The sequence below is a fragment of the Desmodus rotundus genome, chromosome 8, assembly GCF_022682495.2.
Source record: "Desmodus rotundus isolate HL8 chromosome 8, HLdesRot8A.1, whole genome shotgun sequence".
Taxonomy (NCBI): domain Eukaryota; kingdom Metazoa; phylum Chordata; class Mammalia; order Chiroptera; family Phyllostomidae; genus Desmodus; species Desmodus rotundus.
Genome location: NC_071394.1, coordinates 129,172,712 through 129,191,384, shown reverse-complemented (window position 1 = coordinate 129,191,384; position 18,673 = coordinate 129,172,712). Strand labels below are relative to the sequence as shown.

The following is an 18,673-nucleotide window of genomic DNA, read 5'->3' as shown; positions in this document are numbered from 1 at the left end:
CCCCTGCTGGGGAGGAAGCATTCTGCCACCACCCCCTCCCAACACCCCCCATCCCCCGCCCCGGGCACTGCCTGCATGTGGAGGTGGGGGCAGGACACCAGGGCAGCTGCACCCCTATTCCTGGACCGGCCTGAGGAGGTATTTGTCAGCTGGCCCTGTCTAGCCCATGGCCAGTTTTTGTGTCGTGTCCTCCAGCCAGCCCTCACCCTTCCTGTACGTGAGGGCGGGGCCTGGGGCAGGCGGCAGGGCAGAGGGGAGAGCTTTCATTGCCCTGTATCTGTCCCCTGTCCCCGGAAGGGGGCCAGAGCCGCCTCCTGGGGGGCAGCCAGAGGACAGTGTCATGTGCCCTTGAGTGGGGAAGGCACTGGGCTCTTCAAAAGTTTCACCGGCTGTTAAGCCAGCTGTCAAGTGTCCTAAATCAGAGTGTTGAAGGACCACCAGACAGAAACGTCCCTCTGTCACCTGCCTGTTTCCAGTGTCCTTGTCCTGGACCTGCGAGGAGGTGTTTGCCATGCAGCCAGGTGGTGTGACTGTGCCGTCCTGAGCTGTCCCGTGCCCTCCCGGTCTCGGCCACACTGCTCTAGGGTGCTCTGCCAGAGAGTCCAGAGGCTCTGCCCGGGGGCTGTTACACATTGTGCCACCAGGGGCATTTGTAGGGGCATTTGGGGCTTCATCAGCATTTCTCTGAACAGCCGTCTGCTGTTCAAGGCAGTGACCATAGAGATGGTCTTGTGGTTTAAACATTTTAATGCGTCTTGAAGGAAGGGCTGGGTTGGCCTCTGGAGCAGTTGTGGGTCCCACTGGGGCTGTTGCCTCACCCCATTCTCCCGGGCCTCCAGTGGGAGCCTCTGGCAGCACCCAGTAAGCCTTGTGATTTATGTTGGGAACGTAGGGGTGTCTCCACATGTGGAGCCTGAAGCTAACAGGTTATTGGGGGTGGCGGGGGGGTTCCTGGAAGAGCTCCCGTGTCTACTGTGTCCGTCCAAACCGAAGCCCTCCAGCTCAGAGTTGCAGACGTCTCAGGCCAGAGCTGGTCTCCTGAGCCTGCAGGCCTGTCCTGGACTTGACTTCCCTGGGCTCTGTGACTATGAGGACTGCCTCCCGCCAGCTCTCTCCCTGGCCCTTGAGGGGGCCTGTACAGCAAGGAGGAACCCAGGTGGCCTGGGGAGGGCCTTGTCCTCAGGGAGCAGGCCGGGGGCAGGGGTACATGGTGGAGGTGGGAGGGTGGCCCTAAAAGCCACGGGGAGAGAAGAGAGGCTGGGAAGACAGGCTGTGGCCTGAAGGGTAAGACTGGTGTGAACGAGTGGGGAGTGGGTGGGGAGGAACAGGGGCAGGAAGGCAGGGGCAGGGAACAATGTAGACTTTATCTGAGACCCATTTGCTAGGGAGGGGGTATCTGGTAGCTTCCTTTCACTTTGGAGTTCTAGAACCCTGCTCCTGGGCTTCACATTTTACAGAGAACACCAACTTTGTCCTCCCCCTTCCTGTGAGTGAGAGGCACATCTGGAAGGTGTAAAAGACACCCTCAAGGGGTGACTTCCCCAGCGTGTCCTTGGCCAGCCCATGCCTGGGGACCATGCAGCTGGCCTTGAGGAAGACCTCACAGTTGTCGTCATGCCTGTTCAGGCACTTGACAGGCCTCCCCAGATACCGGGAGGAAGTGCAGGTGAGGAAATGGAAAGGACCTTTCCCATTTTAAGGAGACCCAGTAGGATGTGAATTTGGGCGTCGCTCTGGGGTTTTGCCACAAAGACAGGGGAAGTCTGACCCAGCCACAGTCCTGGCCTCTTTACAACTCCTGGGCACGGCTTCTCTGCTTCCTGCACTGTCTTTCCGAGATCGAGGCCCAGAGAGCCCCGGGCTGCCTGTAAAGCCCTTTCCCAAGTGCCCTCTCTGAATTACAGTATCCAGCCAGAGGCAAGTATGTGCCCAGCCAGCGCCCACTGGGTGCCAGGTGCTGGAGCTGGGTCTCCAGGAGTATGTGGGGGCAGGACAGACAGACAGCCACCCAGGGGCCGCCGCATGGGACGTGCACGAGGTAGCGGTGCGAAGAGGGGGCCCAGGAGAGGAGTGGTCGTCTGTGCCTGGGCGGGGGGGATATTTAGGGAAGGGGGGCTGCTCACAGTGACAGCTGGTTGGAGCAGCTCTTGACGTGCGAAGGGCAGGAGAATGTGTAGCCGACAAGGCTGGCAGGGACCCAGGGGCACATTTGATTGGAAAGCAGGCTGTGGGGACCCATGACAGGTGATGCCAGGACTGGGTTAAGGAGTTTAGACTTGCTTTGGGGACACTGGGGACCCTGGATCAGAGGGAGAGAGAGTGCAGGCATGCAGGTGGCTGCCATCTGTGGGAGAGACAGCCAGGCCCCACTCCACCGCTGGCTGCCTGCATGGAAAGGGCTGTGGGTGGTCAGGCCTTGGGTGCAAAGGGCAGGGTCCTGCCCTCTGGGCATCCCTCTGAGGTCACTCCCTTCAGACTCTAATCACTCCCTTTAGTGGTTCTTGAAGAACAGACCCTCTGATGATTCATTTTCCCCACTTTCCTGCGTCTGAAAAAGTCTTTCACTGAAGGCCTTTTAACTAGATTTATGGTCCCATTGTTCCGGTTGAGAAGTCAGCTGTCAGTCTCAGTTTCTGCTTTGCTGCTCGGTGCTGTCTGCTTTAAGAATTTCTGTCTCTGTGCTCAGTGGTTGGACAGCGATCTTCCCAGGCGCACTGCCCTTTGGAGTCTGCAGTGTTGCTGTACTCTGCGGCTTTATGGCTTTCATTGGGTTTACAGAAAGATTTTCAGTCATCATGTCTTCACTGTTCCTGGGACTCTAATTACATGTATGCTCGATCTTTTTATCTTGTTGCGTGTCTGGTGCTCTTTTCTGTATTTTTTGACTTTTCTCCCTCTATGCCCCAGTCTGGACATTTTTCTGGCCCATCTTACGTTACGGTTCGCTGATCCTTTTGTCACTTGTATCCAAACTGCTGTTAAACCCACTTACTGAGTTCTTAATGCTGGTTACACATTCCAACATCACACGTCACAGCACTCCCGTCTGGTTTCTGTAGTTGCAGTCCATCTCGTGGTTTCCCTTCCCGGGCTCGTGTCAGTCTCGGTCGTTTTACCTCTCGTTTCTGACCGTTGCAGTATGTGGACCCCCCGTGAGCGCATTTCTGTTCTCCAGTTTGTCTCATGGCTTTGATGGAACCCTGGGTATTGGCTGTGAGGGTTCTGGAGATGATCGGAGGTTGTGGATCATTGGTTTTCCTCTAGAGAGAATTTATTCCAGCCTCTGGCAGGCAGCTGGGCTACGGGTGCCCTGACTCACCCCCTGGGGACCGAGGAAGAGGCCTTCTCGCACCAGTGCCCCTTACATTGAGGTGGCTGCTGATTCCAAGCTGTTTGGTCTGTGCTAAAGATGGGGGTCACAGCAGGAAGCCTGAGGGTTTGCCAGGGCCCTGCCTCTTGGCTGCCCCGAGCAGACTTTGGTCTCTTCAGCACCATGGGATTGCAGTTGGTTCTGCTTGTCAGCAGATGCTTTAACGGGAGAGAGTGGTCCACTGTCAGGCTACCCCGGAACTTCTGGCTGTGATTGCAGCCTCTCAGATCCTTGTTGCCTTGGTACTTCTCCGGGGCCAACAAATAGATTTTTAAAAAATACACAGAGGTGGCCAAAGTAGGGTTAAGCATTCACTTTCAGTGGTCGTTGGTTAAGCCGGGTCCCCAACCGCAGGCCGCGGACGGGTACTGGTCCGTGGCTTGTTAGGAACGGACCGCACTGCAGGAGGTGAGCAGTGGGTGAGTGCAGCCTCCCCCGTGTCTTCTGCAAAACTGGTCCCCTGGTGCCGGGAAGGTTGGGGGCCGCTGGGTTAAGTTACCAGACATCATTCATTACCTGAGAGATAAATCATAAGTAAGGGCACGAAATAATAACAATAATAAGAGGAAACCAAATAATACAGTAATTAATAAATAAGTAGTAATGGAAGGATAAACTCTGTGTTTGGCGTACTCACAACTCTAAACCTACTGTTGCCCGCCCCGTTCTTTGTCAGGTTTGTTTAAGTTGTCTGCAGAGGGCGGGGGTCTAAACCCTGCTGCCGCATTGGAAAGGCGCTTTCCCAGAGGACGTGCCCCTCTGCGTTTGGCAAAGTGGGGGCGGGAGGCAGTTGATGGAGCGATAGTGAGAGGCCGTCTCTTCGTCAGCTCTCACAGAGTCTGGGGAGGCCTTGAACCGAGCTTGACGGACCTGACACCTAGAGGTGGGAACTGAGGCCCAGAACGGGACTGTCCCACAGTGACCGGGACCTGTGTTCCGGATTGCTTAACCAGTGCTCAGCTCTAGGGGGAGCAGGGGACAGGGGGCCACGGGGCTGCTGGGGCTGCTGGGCGGCTCTCCAGCTGCTTCCGGATCTCCCTGTGCCCCTGTGCTGTGCCCTCCCAGGGCGGGGTAGGGGCGTGGGTACTTGCAGCTGTGAGTCTTGGGGGCAGTTCCCATGGACTCTCCTTCCATGCCGATTTCTCACAGAACCCTGGAGCCAGTTTGAGAGTGACAGTTTGTTTCCCTCACCAATCCCTGCAGTTTCCCACACCCAGTTTCCCTTCCGCTTTTCGCCCCACCCTGAAGGAAGGTCTGGGTACAGATTATGTGCCACCACAGCCTGATGTTGACCTGGGGCCTGAGCAGGCATGGGGGGCCGGGGCACAGTGTGGGTGTCCCTAATCCTTAGAGTGGACAGCAGACCTCCTCTCCAGGCCAGGCTGGTGCCACCCCCCCAGGGCACAAAGTTTCAGAATAGCCTCAGGGGCCCTGGCAGAGGGGAAGGGGCAGGTGGTACTGGTGAGTAGGAGCCTGAACTTGACATCGGGAAGTCCCCAAGTCCAGATCGCTGCCACTTGCTGGCTGTGAGGTCGCAGACATCTGCTGCCTCTCCCCTGGAAAGGCAACAGCCCTTTGGTGGCCTGGCACAGAGAGGATTCAGTAGACGAGACTGTGGGAGGCCTCCTGTCGGGAAAATGTCCCGTCCTGGAGGCCTAGGACTTCCGAGGGGCAGCAGTCCTTGGAAGGACTCAGGAGAGTTGGTGGCGAAGGAGGAGGACCCACATTGCTATCTCACCTGGCTGGCCAGTGGGGGGCCCCTTCTGCCGCCCCCAGGGCCTAGATGGTCTGACCCAGTGGCTCTGTCTCACCTTATTAAACAGGAGCATCCCCAGCCTCCCCCCGCCGTGGAGTCATCCTGCGCAGTCTGACCTGCGCGTGTGTGAGGTGACTGAGACCGTGTCACATCACACGTTTCCTCCATCTCTGCTTGTTCTCTGCTTCTGTAGGGAGCTCAGGCTGCGGAACTACGTCCCCGAGGACGAGGCCCTGAAGAAGAGGAGGGTGCCCCAGGCCAAGCCAGTTGCAGGTGGGTCAGCTGAGCCTCTGTGTCTGCTCCGGGGCCGCTGTCGGCTGCCTCACCTTGAGAGGTGTCTCCCTCTCTTAGAGAATAGCTGACTGGCAGTGCCAGGGTGGATGTTGGGCCTCTGGGACCCTCCGTCACCATCTCCTGGCAGATGCGCAAGTAGTCAGTGTTGGGTGACCGGGGAGACAGTCAGGGTGCTGATAAGAAAGAGGCCTGCAGTTGTGCCTGCTCTGCGCGGCTCACAGCCTGACGGGAGGCCTCCCCGGGGACGGCCGGGGAGAGGCCACGTCTCAGAGGGACCCGCTGGGCTGAGAAGTGGCAGTGGCTCAGGGGCCTTGTCAGGTCAGACTGAGATCCCTACGAGGGGCTGTTTGGGTGCTCAGAGAGTGGTGGGCAGGCAGCCGCCTGCCGGTGGGGGTGAGTCAGTGCAGGAGCACACAGACCTGGTGGGGTGGCATCCTCGTGAGTGGGGGCGGGGCCCGCGCGGTGCAGGGAGCGGCCCAGCAGCCAGGAGCATCTAGCCAGTCGCAGCCTCGAGATGCTGGGGTGCTTCTTACCACTCAGACCCCTGGCTCTTCCTGTTCTTTGTTTCTGCTGTCGGTTTTCAATTATATGAGTTAACAAGTGAATAAATGCAGTTATCTTGTAAAGCAGTGAAGTGTTGCCCATTCAGCCACACCCCAGTCTGCTTCCTCATCTCCTTTGCCCCTGAAATGCCCATGGGTGTCCCAGGTGTTTGGGGCCCCATCAGGGTAGGTACAGGGGCACTGTGCCTCAGGACCAGCACTGGGGCTGGAGGGATGGAGACAGGGCCAGGGGGCCCTGAGGGAGTGTGGGGCACTGTGACGTAGCCAGAGGGGCTGTGGAGCACCAGTTTAGAGTCCCCCAAGTGGCAGGGCCTCTCGAACAGGCCTCCGTGGTTGTCTTGCACCCTCTAGTGGAAGAGAAGGTGAAGGAGCAGCTGGAGGCCGCCAAGCCTGAGCCCATCATCGAGGAAGTGGTGAGTGCCTGGTGGGCTGTTCCCACTGCTCCTGTAGCTCCTTTCTCCTCCCCCATCCGCCCTCCTCTCCCCACCCTTCTCGCAGCATCTTTTTCCCCTTTCCACCTCCCTACGTTCCCTCTCCCCTTCTCCCTCCCCTCCTTTCTCCCATTTTCCTACCTCTGCCCCCTGTCTTCCGACTTCCTTTGGGGCTGGCCCCTCTGGCCCTGACACATGTCTCCTCCCTCACCAGGACCTGGCCAACCTCGCACCCCGGAAGCCTGATTGGTGAGTGTTGCTGTGGGGGAGAGGGGCGCTCCTGGTGCCGGGCCTTGGCCCCAGCCTGGGCCTGTCCACCCCTGCAGCGGGGAGATGGACAGCAGAGCACACAGGTCACTGCTGTCGGAAGTAAGTGCAGAGGAGGACAGAAATGGAGAGTGAGAGGGAAGTGACAGGGTGCCTCCTGGAGCTGGGGAGGGCTCAGCTGGGGTGGGGGCAGCAGTACCCTCAAGAAGAGGGGGGGCCCGCCCCGCTTTGAGCAAGGCTGACCTTTGTCCACAAGGGCTGTGGGGTCGCGGGATGGTGGTTTCTGCCCCACATGTGCCCCCTGTGGCTGCAGCTTCCCCTTTGAACTGAGGGCACTCAGTGCCCCTGAGACTGAGCTGAGGAAGGGGTGAGGGAGGGTAGTATGGCCTGGGCCTTGCCTTGGGCCAGAGGGAGGGGCCCTGTGCCTCTGTCTGTAAGTCTGCCCAGCACAGCTCAAGGAAAACATTCAATTTGATGAAGCAGAAGCTCGGGGCCCATGTCCTAGGAAACCCGGGGCTGAGAGGCTGGGCCGTGTGTGCATGTCAGGGAGCTCCTGGTGGGCAAGCGACCAGTGGTTGGAGGGGGAGCAGGACCCGCAGTAGACCGAGCAGGCCACTCCCTGCCAGGGTCCAAGGGGACCCCTGAGAAACCGTCCATGCTCGCGCACCCGGACTTGGTCCCCTGTGTGGAGCGGGGTCTGCAGGGCTAGTCCCAGCCTCACTGGGACTGGGTTTGGGGGCTGCAGAACGAAGAGAGAAGAGCAGCCTGGCCTCCCTCCCAGGGCAGCCCATTCCTTCAGACAGCTGAGTGTGGTCCCTAATGCCCAAGGGGCTGCGGGCAGGGCGGGCCCCTTGGCTGCATCAGGCCAGCCCTCAACCTCTGGCCTCCTCCCACCTCCCTCCCATAGGGACCTCAAGAGGGATGTAGCCAAGAAGCTGGAGAAACTAGAGAAGCGGACCCAGAGGGCCATCGCTGAGCTGATCCGTAAGTTCAGGGCCTGGCCCAGTGGGGTCCCGGCCCTCTGGGTGGCAGCCCAAGCCCAGGGCCCCTGCCCACCCCTCCTGTCTGCTGTCCCTCCAGGTGAGAGGCTGAAAGGCCAGGAGGACAACCTGGCCTCTGCAGTGGAGGCCACCACCGGGCAGGAGGCCTGCGACTCTGACTGAGGCCTGCCCTGGAGGAGGACGGGCTTGGCCAGGGAGGGGCCGAGCGTGCGGTCTCTTCCACCTCACCGTCAGAGCCGTGACTCCGTGCGCCATCGTTCCGTACCCCGCTTGGGGTGAGGTCTGCTCCTTGCCTCCCGAGTGGTCCCCGCCACCCTGAGTGGGGACAGAGCCGGCAGCACTTCTGCAGGCTTGTGGTGTCTGTAAATATGTGTCACGTATCGTGAACGTTATTTTTTTAGTTCAGGAAAGAGAAGCAAGCAGAACCCTGTGTGTGGCAGAAACATACCAGATATTTCCTGGGTCTTGGGGCGCTCTGGGTTTGGGCCCCTGGACAGGGTGGCTGTAGAGGGGATGCTCAATACCAGGAAGCCCTGTGTTGGGCTGAGCGTGTTGAGGCCGACCTTCTGGGCCCAGTCTTTGGTCATTGGTGGTCATCTCAGAACCCTTGAGTGACAGAGACAAGGCCTGGGAGAGTTTTCGTAAGACCTGCCCAGGGCTAGGCCTGCCAGACTCTGGGACAGCGTGGGGAGGCCCCCGCCCTGGTCTGCAGACCCTCCCAGGGTGCAAGAGAGGAGACCGAGCCTGCCCAAGTAGCAGGCGAGCCATGCCCTGACGGCCTCCATCTTGGCTGCTCCAGCAGGGAGGCCCAGGGCACGGTCCTTTCTTCCTCTGCCCACTCCAGGCAGGCCCTCTTCCCACTGCACCTGTCAGAGCTCGGCTGTGGCTTCCCTGGGACAGGGCCCCTGGGTTAGGGGGCAGGAAACCCATTCTGCTAGAGACAGAGGTGGTGTAGGCTAGGTTTTGGGTGTGTTCTTGGGCCCTGGGCCCCCAGGTCCTGAGCCTCCTCTGTGGAGTGACTCTCCAGAGTGACTGGCTGGCCACAACTCGGACTCCAGGGACCTGTGGCCAACTAGAAAGTCACCTCCTCTAGAATGAAAACACACTTGAGTTTCCTACAAGGTTTTCCGGGAGCCTGCTGCCTGCCCTGCGCCGTCCCGGTGTGTCCTTCCCTCTGTGCTGAGTTGCAGGAACACAGGGTCCCTGGCTTTGGTGGTTGGTGCTGAGGCCTTGGGCGGCAGAGGAAGAATGAGGGTGTGCACACAGAGACCCGCCCCCGCACACAGTCCATCAAATGCTTTAGGTTAAAATTGTGCAGCTGCTCCTGAGAAGGTAATTGTCATGTAGAAGAGGAGCAGGGCCTAGCGGCTGTGAGTGAGGGCTGAGGCGGGAGGTGCTGGCTGCTGCGGTGAGCAGTGGGACAAGCCCAGGACTCTGGCTCCCACAGGGACCCAGACTGGAGCCAGGCTCCTTCTGCATCGCTGGGGTCTAGGCCCTGGCCCAGGCCCAAGCCCGGCCCCGTTTCCTAGGAGTGAAGGATGAAGGGGTGCCGCCACCTCCTGGTGGTGTGGTTGCAAGCAGGACGCTTGTCTGCGGCCGTGTAGGACTCCGATGCCTGGTGACTGGCAGCCAGACGCCCTCGCAGCACCAGCTCCGGGACTGAAGTCAGGATGTCCCGGAGTGCAGGAGCCCAGAGAGCGGATGGAAAGTTCGCTGCTACGCATTCGACCCTGTGTGCCCTAAAGGAAAACTGACCTGCAGGGAGTGAGAAAACAAAACCCGCCACGCATGACGCGCGCAAATTACAATACACGTGAGAAAACCTAATGCCTTAAAGAATAACCTCCACCCACCCCCACACACAACACAGGCATGGTCGTAAGTTGCTTGTTGGCGTCACACTCTGTAGCAGTGAACCGAGCCAGAACCACGTGCAACGTGATGGACAGATCTCGAGAGAAGCAAGTCACCGAAGAAGCAGAGTGTGAACCATTTGTAGTGATGCCCCCAAACAGGCAGGGGAAGACAGCAGGCTCTCCGAGGACAGACACACCAATGGAGAAGTTGGCAGAAACGTGGCTGATGGCCTCCGTGTGGGGCTCGCAGTGGCTGTGGGAGGGGCCTGCAGGGCTGCCCCTGGGCTTTTTCTTGGTTGAGTGATGGGGATCCACTTCGTTCTCCACGTCATTTTATACGCTTTTCCTTCTGTACACATGCTGTACTCCCACAGCTTAAAAAATAAATTTCCAGCATCTACAACCTAAAGGAAGTGCGGCAGCATTTTCATCTGCAGTTTCCCTAGAGTGGAGCAGATCGGTGATTCTCAGCCTTTTTCACCCCATGGCGCGCACACTACTCAACTTCCGTGACAAAAAAAAAAAAAGTAATTTTGATGTGTTCACACCAGATGGCTATTGTGTTGGGTGTTGTCATTTTTTTTATTGGGCAGTCTAAGGGAAAAGAGGTCAGTGGCCCTGACTAAACAGTCAAGTATTGCATGTTTTAAAAATTCTTGCAGCACATGGTTGAAAATTAATAGTCTAGTTAGAACATTGAAAAAAAAGTCACGCAAGCTCCATGAGGGAAGAAAGTGTACCTACAAATGAATGAATTTCACTTTTCGTTAACAATAGAAGTTGGGAGACAGGTTTCTCCTAAGTGCCAGGGAAACAAATGCCCCTCTGTTGCTCAGTCATAATCATAATACGGGCTGGGTGGACGCTTTCATGGCTTATGCTACTCACTGCGCTCTGAGCCTTGCTGAAGGACCTGCCAAGGATGCTCTGCAGTAAGATGGGCCGGGGGTGAGGGGGGTGTGGTAGGGAGGGGTGTGGGAAGCAGGGCTACGATTGGCAGACAAACAAGGAGGGTTTACTGGACTTGGGTTTCGTCTGAGGGAGTACGGTGGCTCCTTGAGGCCCCCAGTGATGCGATGTCTCCCTAGCTGCCCTCCTTCACTCCCCTAGGAGCCTTCACACCCCAAGGTTTGAACTGTGGGTAGGAGGGGCAAGGGCAAAGGACAAGCCAGCTGAAGAACCCATGACTTCCGGCTCAGTCCCCAGGCTTGCTGTCACGTGCGGTCAGCCATTACTATGTCAGACCTGCCCCTGACTGCAGGGACGCAGGGACACGGCCACCGTGATTGGGGTGGAAGCTCCATGAGAAGGGAAGAACCGAGAGAATCCTGGGAAGGCAGCTGGCAGTGCCGCCACGGGAGGAAGAGGTGAGCAAAGGAAACTGGTGAACATTGCAAAAGTCACACTGATCAACCTCTAGCAAGACCATGGTTTAAAAAAGATACAAATATTAGGAATGAAATAAGGCTCACTACAGACACCAAAAGGACAGTAAGGGGGTATTCCAAGTAACTCCACATGAATGTGATAAATTGATGAGATGAACCAATTGCTTGAAAAGCACAGGCTGCCGTGGTTCGCCCAAGATGAAATTTGCATCCCTCTGTAGCTATTAAAAATACTGAATTCATAATTTAAAAGCCCCAGGGAAAGAAATATCCAAGCCCAGTGACTTTACAAGGGAATTAATATACAGACTTAATGTATTTCCTGTCAAAATCCCAGTAAGATCTTTAGGTATACACAGAGTTATTCTCAAATGTATCAGGAAAAGCCAAAGAACTAGAATAACTTAAATTTTAACTAGAATAAATAATGAGGGGTCATTAACCATCTCAAGACTTAGGAAGCTGCAATAATCGAGATGGTAGTGTTGGTGGAGAGAGAGGCACGCAGACCCATGGAAGAGAATGGAAAAGTCCAAAGTAGCCACTCACAAGGAAGGCCCACTGGCTTTTGACAGAGGTGCAAAATGAGCTCCGGAGGGAGCAGAGTCTTCAGCAGCTGGTGCCGGAGTGACTGGGTAGCCACGGCCAAGAAAGGAACCCCCACCGAAACCTCAGACCTGAGACAAAACCTTAAGTGGATCATAGATTTAAGTGTCAAGGGTGGAACCGACAACTCCTGGGAGAAAACCTGCAGGGCCCAGAGCTTGGTAGAGTCCTTACGGCCGGAGACCGAAGCACAACCCGTGAGAATAAGTTGGGAAATTGGACTTAACCAAAATGAAAAGCTTATGCTTTGGTAAAGTCTTAAGAGAATGAAAAGAAAAGCTATGAACTGAGAAGATATTTGCAAACGCCATATCTGATAAAGGATTCCTAACTAGAATATAACAAGGAATTTCAAAACTCCACAGGAAGAAGAAACTTCAATTAGAAAATAGGCAAAAGACATGAAGATAGTTTTACCAAAGAGGATAAATGGCAGGCACATGAAGGATACTCAGCATCAGTGGCTATTAGAGGGATGCAAATTAAAACCGTGATGATATTACACACCTATTAGAGCAGCTTAAATGGTAAATGCTGGCAAGGACGTGGAGAAGCTGGAAATCTACATTGGTGAGACTGTAAGTGGTAGTTACTCTGGGAAATAAGCTTGGTGGTTTCTTTTTTTAAGCTTAGAACAGCACCCCATGAAATCTCATATTTAAAGATTTTATTTATTTTTAGAGAGGGGAAAGGAAGGAGAAAAATATCAGATGTATAGTTGCCTCTCACATTCCCCCAGCTGGGGACCTGGCCCACAACCCAGGCATGTACCCTGACAGGGAATCGAACAGGCACCCCTTTGGTTTGCAGGCTGGCACTCAATCCACTTCAGCCAGGGCTAAAATATGTTTTTTTGTTTGTTTGTTTTTTAAGTATGCTTTCTGTGTTCAAAAAGAGAACAAGCTTTCTGGAGTCTTGTGGGAGATCAGATTGGGGTAGTTTAGAGTTGGTCACAATGAGTCCTGGCCTTGGCTAGAGGGACAGATGGGAGACTCCGACCCTAGCAGCCCCTTTGTTCTAGGGCGCCCACTGCTCCCCAGCTCACCCGGCCGCTCTCCAGGACAGCCCTGACCTTCCAACACTCCAGGTCCCTCCTGCTTGAAATCCTCAAAGACATCTGGCCTCTGGGTCATCTCAGGAGAGGTGTCAGGCCTGGAATGTTCTGCAGCAATGTGGATGCCCCTTCCCCAGCAGAGGGTAGCAGGACAGGGCCTCCTGGCCCAGCGGCCCAGGCTTGGTGCTCTGGGCGAGAGGAAGGCAGCCGGAAGGCTGGGAGGAAGGCAGCTGGGGCTGCTGGGCTGGCCCTGCAGGCTTAGTGCAGCGCCTGTACCACAGTGAGGGCCAGTGGACTTGGGGTCAGGTTGAGGCACAGCCCCTACAGTCACAGGGAAAAATTGGGTCTGGCCCAGGGGGCTACATATCAGGTGTGCGAAGGTGGCCAGTTTGGGCAAACCTACGCCCTTGCACTCCTCCTGTCCACCCTCGAGCGCCAGGCATCTTCCTAGCCAAGTCCCCTGTTGGGGTCCAATGCTGCTGCTGGCCACCTTCTAGGCTCTGGTGTGGGAGATGCCCGCACACCTTTGGGTGGCCTCTCCAAGGGCTTCTGAGCCACGCTGGGGGCCTGCCACAGTGCTGCCCACCTCCTCAGTGGCCGGGGTACCCGGTTTCCTGAGTGCCTGCCTCGTGTGGGCACTGTGCCAGGGGCTGCGATGCAGCCCGGATTCTGACGATGACCCCTTGCCCTCCAGGAACAAGCTGGTCTTCCAGGTGGTCTCCGGATCTGTGCAGCGAGCCAAGACGCCCCCTCAGGCCGGTCTGAAGACCTTGCCCCAGAACCTTCTGGCTGGGCCTTACAGCAGCACAGGGAGTAGTGGGGGTCTGGGCCCAAAGGGCCCATCAGGTGCTCCCAGCCTGGGGCCGCCTGGACCAGAATCTCCATACAGCCTTTAGTTCCCAGTGTCCTCACACGGCCACTGGGGGGCAGCAGGAGACACGGACCCAGGGACCCTGAAGGCAAGTGTGGGTCAGCTCAGCCTGCTTTTCCCGCAGCTGAAGTGAGGCTTGTGTACATCACCCTGCCAGAGAAAGCACCCCTGTCCTTTCCCACGGGGCCTGTGTCATGTAAGGGGCTGGTATCAGCTGATCCCAAGAGTGGGACTCAGTCAACCCAAACACAGCACAGTGGAGGCCATGTCCTGGGGGCAGCAGCAGCAGCCCCCGCTGAACCCCACGCTGGCCTTCCTCAGGCACCAGGCACTCCTGGTGGGGTGTCTTGAGTGCCCTCCCAAGCCTGGGGACAACACCAGCCCTGCCAGGTAACAGGCAGCCTCGTCCCTCTCCTGCGGACCCATGTGTGAGGTGTGTGTGGACAGAATGGTCCGGGACTCCGGGACGTGCACCCACGGCAGCCTGGTTGGGGAAGCGGCCACCTGGAAGGTCTGGTCCTCTTCGCTTGTGGGCCAGGCCTGAGCATCTGTGGGCCCCCAAGATGCCTGGTTTGGACCCAGGGGTCATCCAGGTGGGGCTCACCCACCAAACGGGCCTGGATGGACAGAAGTGGGTGACTCAGAGCGGTGAGGGTGTCTGTGCCGGGCCCTCGGGCTGCTTTCCTCTCTGGCTCAGGCCCAGCCTCGGGGCCTCAGGGTGCCGTGGGCTGGGCAGGGGTGTCGGGCTGAGTTTCCCAGCCAGCCTGCCCCTTCTCTATGTAGTTACTGGTTTTCTTTAAATGTTCCCATTACTCAGGCCTCCTGTGGGCGCTGAGACAGAAATAAATCCCACAAGGCAGCCCAGCCAGAAGCCGGGAATCCGATCCCTACCTCAAAGGCCGGAAGAGGCCCCTGTGCGGAGCATGCCAGGCCACAGTGGCCCACACACTCCACGTGGTCACAGATACGGCCACGCACACCGTGCACACACATGCATTCGCACATGCATAAGCCCCCACAGACACCTCTCCCCCATGCAGACTCAGGTCGTGCTCACGCACACACGCGCGCACACCCTGGGTCACACACCCAGTCACCCCAAGGCGCTGGTGAGCGAGACGGGCCGCGAGGCAGCCCCTGAGCGGCTCCGCAGGAGAGTGGCCTCATGGGAGCGCGGGCCTGCGGCTGCCAGGGCTTCTGAATTTTTAAGAGAAACTGGAAAGCTGAATTTTTATGTGAAATATCCTGATTTTTAAATGTTGGCTCGAGATGTTGAAAATACTATGAGAGCCAAACCAAACATGTCTCTGGGCCAAATTCCACCCACAGGCGGCGTTCTCCGACCACGGGTCCGCACGGACGCGCACACAAGTAGACACAGACAGACGTGCAAACACAACTGGACACACTGGTATACACAGTGCAGTCACACACAAGTGGAACACCAGCAGACATGGATACATGTGCAAACATGGAACAGACACACATACAGCAGAGCCGTGAACTGATAAGAGACACGGACGGCTAGGCACGCATACCAACACAAACACCACAGCCCTCTCACTAGTGTGGGTGAGCTTGCTGGGGCCGGGCTGGGCCGGGCCAGGGCACTGGGGTTCACACCCGGGCTGTCCTGACTCCACGTGCTGCCGCAGGAAAGGGTGCTGCGCAGACGGCCCCTAGGAGGGACCACGTGACGGCGCGACTGCAGAGACTGCGTGGGCAGCAGAGAGGAGCAGGTGGGTGAAGGGCCTCCCGTACCAGGGTTGGGGAGGGTTTGGACCCCAGGTTCTGCAGCTCTGGGAAGGGAGCTTGGGTGGCCACAAGCCCACCCTCCCATGCCCAGAACCAGCCTGGCCTCCTTGCCACTGGGGAGCAAAGCCAGCAGGAGCCCCGTGCGGTGGGGGCTGCTCACCAGCTGAGTGCCCATCTGAGCCACAGGGGTGGCGATGCCCCCATCCCCCAGAGTGGTCTTGTCGGAAGACTGCGAAAGGGCCTTCTGATCAGGCAGGATGGCTGTGGGGGGTAGAAACCCACCTCTGCACCCCCACTGACACTGACCCTAGGAGTGCGGTGCCTGAACAATCGGTGCCTGACTAATGCTGGCTCATGAAGGAGCCCCACCCCCACCGATGGAAGCCCGAGGCCGAGGGGACAACTGTAGGTCTGGAGTCCAATCTTCTGACTCCTGCCCGCCCCCACCCTTGCATGGGAGGAGCTGCACAGAATCCACACCCACCACCTTTTGGCCACGCCACCTGCGTGACTGTGAGGCTAGTGAAGGAGGGAACCTGTTACTTGGGGATATCCTGAGGGCCCCACGGCTGCCCCAGGGAAGGATAGGGGCCTTGCCCAGGCAGCCACAACTCAGCCTGAGGGCCCCTGGGGAGCAGGGTGGGGCATTGAGCTCACACAGGCTGGGAAACGTGGACGTGGACGGGCTGACCTCAGAGGAGGAGCTGAGACTCAGAGAAGGCAGGCTGCTGGGCCAGGACCACACAGCACCGGCGGAGCCAGCCAGGCAGCGCCCAGGCCCCTGCCCAGCTCTGGAGTGCCCACCCCCCATCCTCTGCCCCAGCCAAGGCTTGTTTCGGTTGGCCACAGGAGCCTCGGGCTGGCATCCATCCCCTGGCACTGGCTGAGGAGGCGTCAGGGATAGGCAGCTGGACCCACCCCAGCCTCTGTGCCCAGCAAGCCGCACTCCTCCACACCCCCTGCCTGGGGTCCCCACAGCCAGGCCTGTCTTCTAACAACCAAGGCAGAGCCAGGGCCCTCTCAAGCCTCACCCCCCCACGTGCATCCCCCCACATTGCCACCCAGAGCAGGTCAGGTCCATGGCCCCTCACACACCCTGAGAGCAGGGCTGTGTCCTCCCAGACCCCTGGGCAGGGTCATGTCCCTTTGAACTCCCGGAGAACTTGGTCCTGTCCCCTCTCTGACCACCTCCCCAGGGTGAGGGCTAAAGGTGTGTACTGTCATGCCTGCCCGCCGTGAGGGGATGTGTGAACCCAGCTCAGTCTTTGTTCTCGAAATGTTTGCAGGTTGAGGGTGGGCAGAGCTGTCTCTTCAGTGACCCTGGACCCACAGACCCTACTCTGAGCTGGGAGCAATGGACTCACCCAGCCTACCCTGAAACCTGGCCTGCATTTCAGGGTCCCCAGGAGGACCCTCTCCCAGCCTGGGCTGACGTAAGACAGGACAAAGAGGGCCTGTCCACACGCCCCAGGCAGGTGGGAGCTGGAGGCCACCTTCCCGGCCCGACTTGGAGTCCAGGGCAGCCCATGAGGTGGCTGGACACCATGGCCAAGGAGGCTAAGGAGTCGGGGTCTCTTGGCGCCCCGCTCCCTGCCTGCCTGCCGCCGGGCTCGTGGGTGTTGACGTGTTCCCTGCGGCTTGGCTGGGCCGTGAGGCCTTGAAGGGAGAAGTGACCACCTGGCTCCAGCCCCTGCTCAAGGCAAACAGGGTCCTGACTGCCTGCCAGGCCCACGGAGGGCTCACACTTCCTCTGCCAACACCTGGATGGCCCCTGGGCGAGGCGCAGAGGCCTCTCTGAGTGGGGAGGCTGGCCCTGGCCTGGGGGCTTGGACTGCTGTAACAGGTCCTGGCCTGTCCTGGGTGTCCAGCCCAGGGGGGAAGTGGTGCCCAGCCTGATGGGGGAGGCCTGGCCTGAGGACACCTGACTGGGGGTGCACAGCACATTCTGGGGGCAGTTAGTCCAAAGGAGAAGCACAGCCCTATTTTGGGGTCCATCTGAAGGGAAGGTGGTCATAAGTTCAAGGGGTGAGCACACTCCCATGCTGAGACTCCCAGTCTGAAGGGCGAGCACAGTGCTGTCAAGCAGGAGGCTCCCCAGTCTGCAGGGAGGGGCTAACCTGTTCTGGGGGGCCAGGCTGGGCCCTGGGGCAGCAGGAGGGGCTGCCCTGAAGGCCCAGTAGTCTGGAGGTCCCTTGCGCTGAGCCCTGGAGAGCGGCATCAGACCCCCAGGGCAGGGGCTTGGGGTCTGTCCCGCACTCATCTTTCCCCAGCCGTGCCCCATCCAGGGTCTTTCCTGACATCAGCACCTCCCAGCCCCATCACCGGCTACCTGCCCCCTGACCCTGGGACCCCTCTGGCCTCCGCAGGGACTAGAGCAGGGACTCTTCCAAGTGTCATTCTCCCTCTACGACTGCCGCATTCATGGGCCGCCTCCAGGCTCAGCCCCGCTCAGCGGCCTGCAGGGCCCTGTGCCTCTTGCACCATCCCCACCAGGTCACGCCGCCCGGAGTCAGGCCTCGGCAGCTGTTTGCCCTGCCCACCACCTGGAAGGTCAGGTGGGGCTGGGCCTGAGGCCGCTCAGCATGCCCATGCCACCCACGGCCAATGCGAGTTTGTGGCCCTGGCCTTGTCACCCCTTGCCTAGCCCCCACGAGGCGATGCTGTTGGAGGTGGGGAGCACTCCCCGATGCTGAGCTCATGGAAGACAGGACAGTTTGAACTAGAAATGAGGGGAAGGACACGTGCCAGGCTGGGGCACCAGCTTGTGTGCAGGCCTGGGGGTAGGGCCACCTTCGGGTCCCATCAGGAAGGGTCTGGCCAGAGCCTGTGTGATGCAGTTGGGTCAGTGCCTGAGATCAGGCCAAGGACAGCCCGGGCCACTCTAGGGCCCAGGACTGGGCTGGGCAGGGGCCAAGGAAGGTGGTGGGTCTTGGGTCCACAGTGAGGGGCTGAGTCTCACAGAATCCCACCAGCCAGCCTCTGGGCTCAGATCCCTGGCTTCCTGACAGTTCCTGAGCTGGAGCAGAGACCCCGGGCGACCTCTCACTAGGTGGCCCTGGCGCTCCCCTGCGCCCTCTGTCTGGCCCAGGCTGGGGGCTGAGGGGCACAAGCAGAAGGCTCCCTGAATGTCCCAGCCTCTGTGGGGCACAGCAGACAGGCAAGAAGGGCCCTGGAATGGGGCCTTGGGCTTGGGGTGTGTGGCCAGGAACTGGAAGGGTCTGTCGTCAGCCCTGGGGAGAGGGCGACTGGGGGCTAGGTGGGGAGCCAGCTCGAGGGGCTGGGTGGGGCTCGGAGACAAGTGTGGGGAGAGGCGAGGTGGTAGCTGGTGGTAGGGAAAGGCTGGGGTCTGCTCCCACACAGGTCTGCTGGACACTGACAGCAGACAAGCCTCTCTTGACCCAGACAGTGGCCTTGCCCAGGCCCTTTCTGCTGGACCCCCGGACGGGCGTCTCCAGCCCTCT

The 18,673-nt window shown here is 58.7% G+C and overlaps 1 protein-coding gene across 4 annotated transcripts in view; it reads left to right on the top strand.

Annotated features, from left to right (window-relative positions):
- Window positions 1-9,947, top strand: part of CCDC12 (coiled-coil domain containing 12) — a 38,191-nt gene extending 28,244 nt beyond the window's left edge. For all 4 annotated transcript variants that reach the window (XM_024565749.4, XM_053930370.1, XM_045200065.2 and 1 more), the window contains 5 exons: window positions 5,320-5,399; window positions 6,335-6,396; window positions 6,629-6,663; window positions 7,589-7,665; window positions 7,762-9,947. In XM_024565749.4, coding sequence (XP_024421517.2) covers window positions 5,320-5,399; window positions 6,335-6,396; window positions 6,629-6,663; window positions 7,589-7,665; window positions 7,762-7,844 — 337 coding nt within the window. In that variant the 3' untranslated portion in view covers window positions 7,845-9,947. The remainder of the gene's footprint in view (window positions 1-5,319; window positions 5,400-6,334; window positions 6,397-6,628; window positions 6,664-7,588; window positions 7,666-7,761) is intronic.
- The last annotated feature ends 8,726 nt before the right edge of the window (window positions 9,948-18,673 follow it).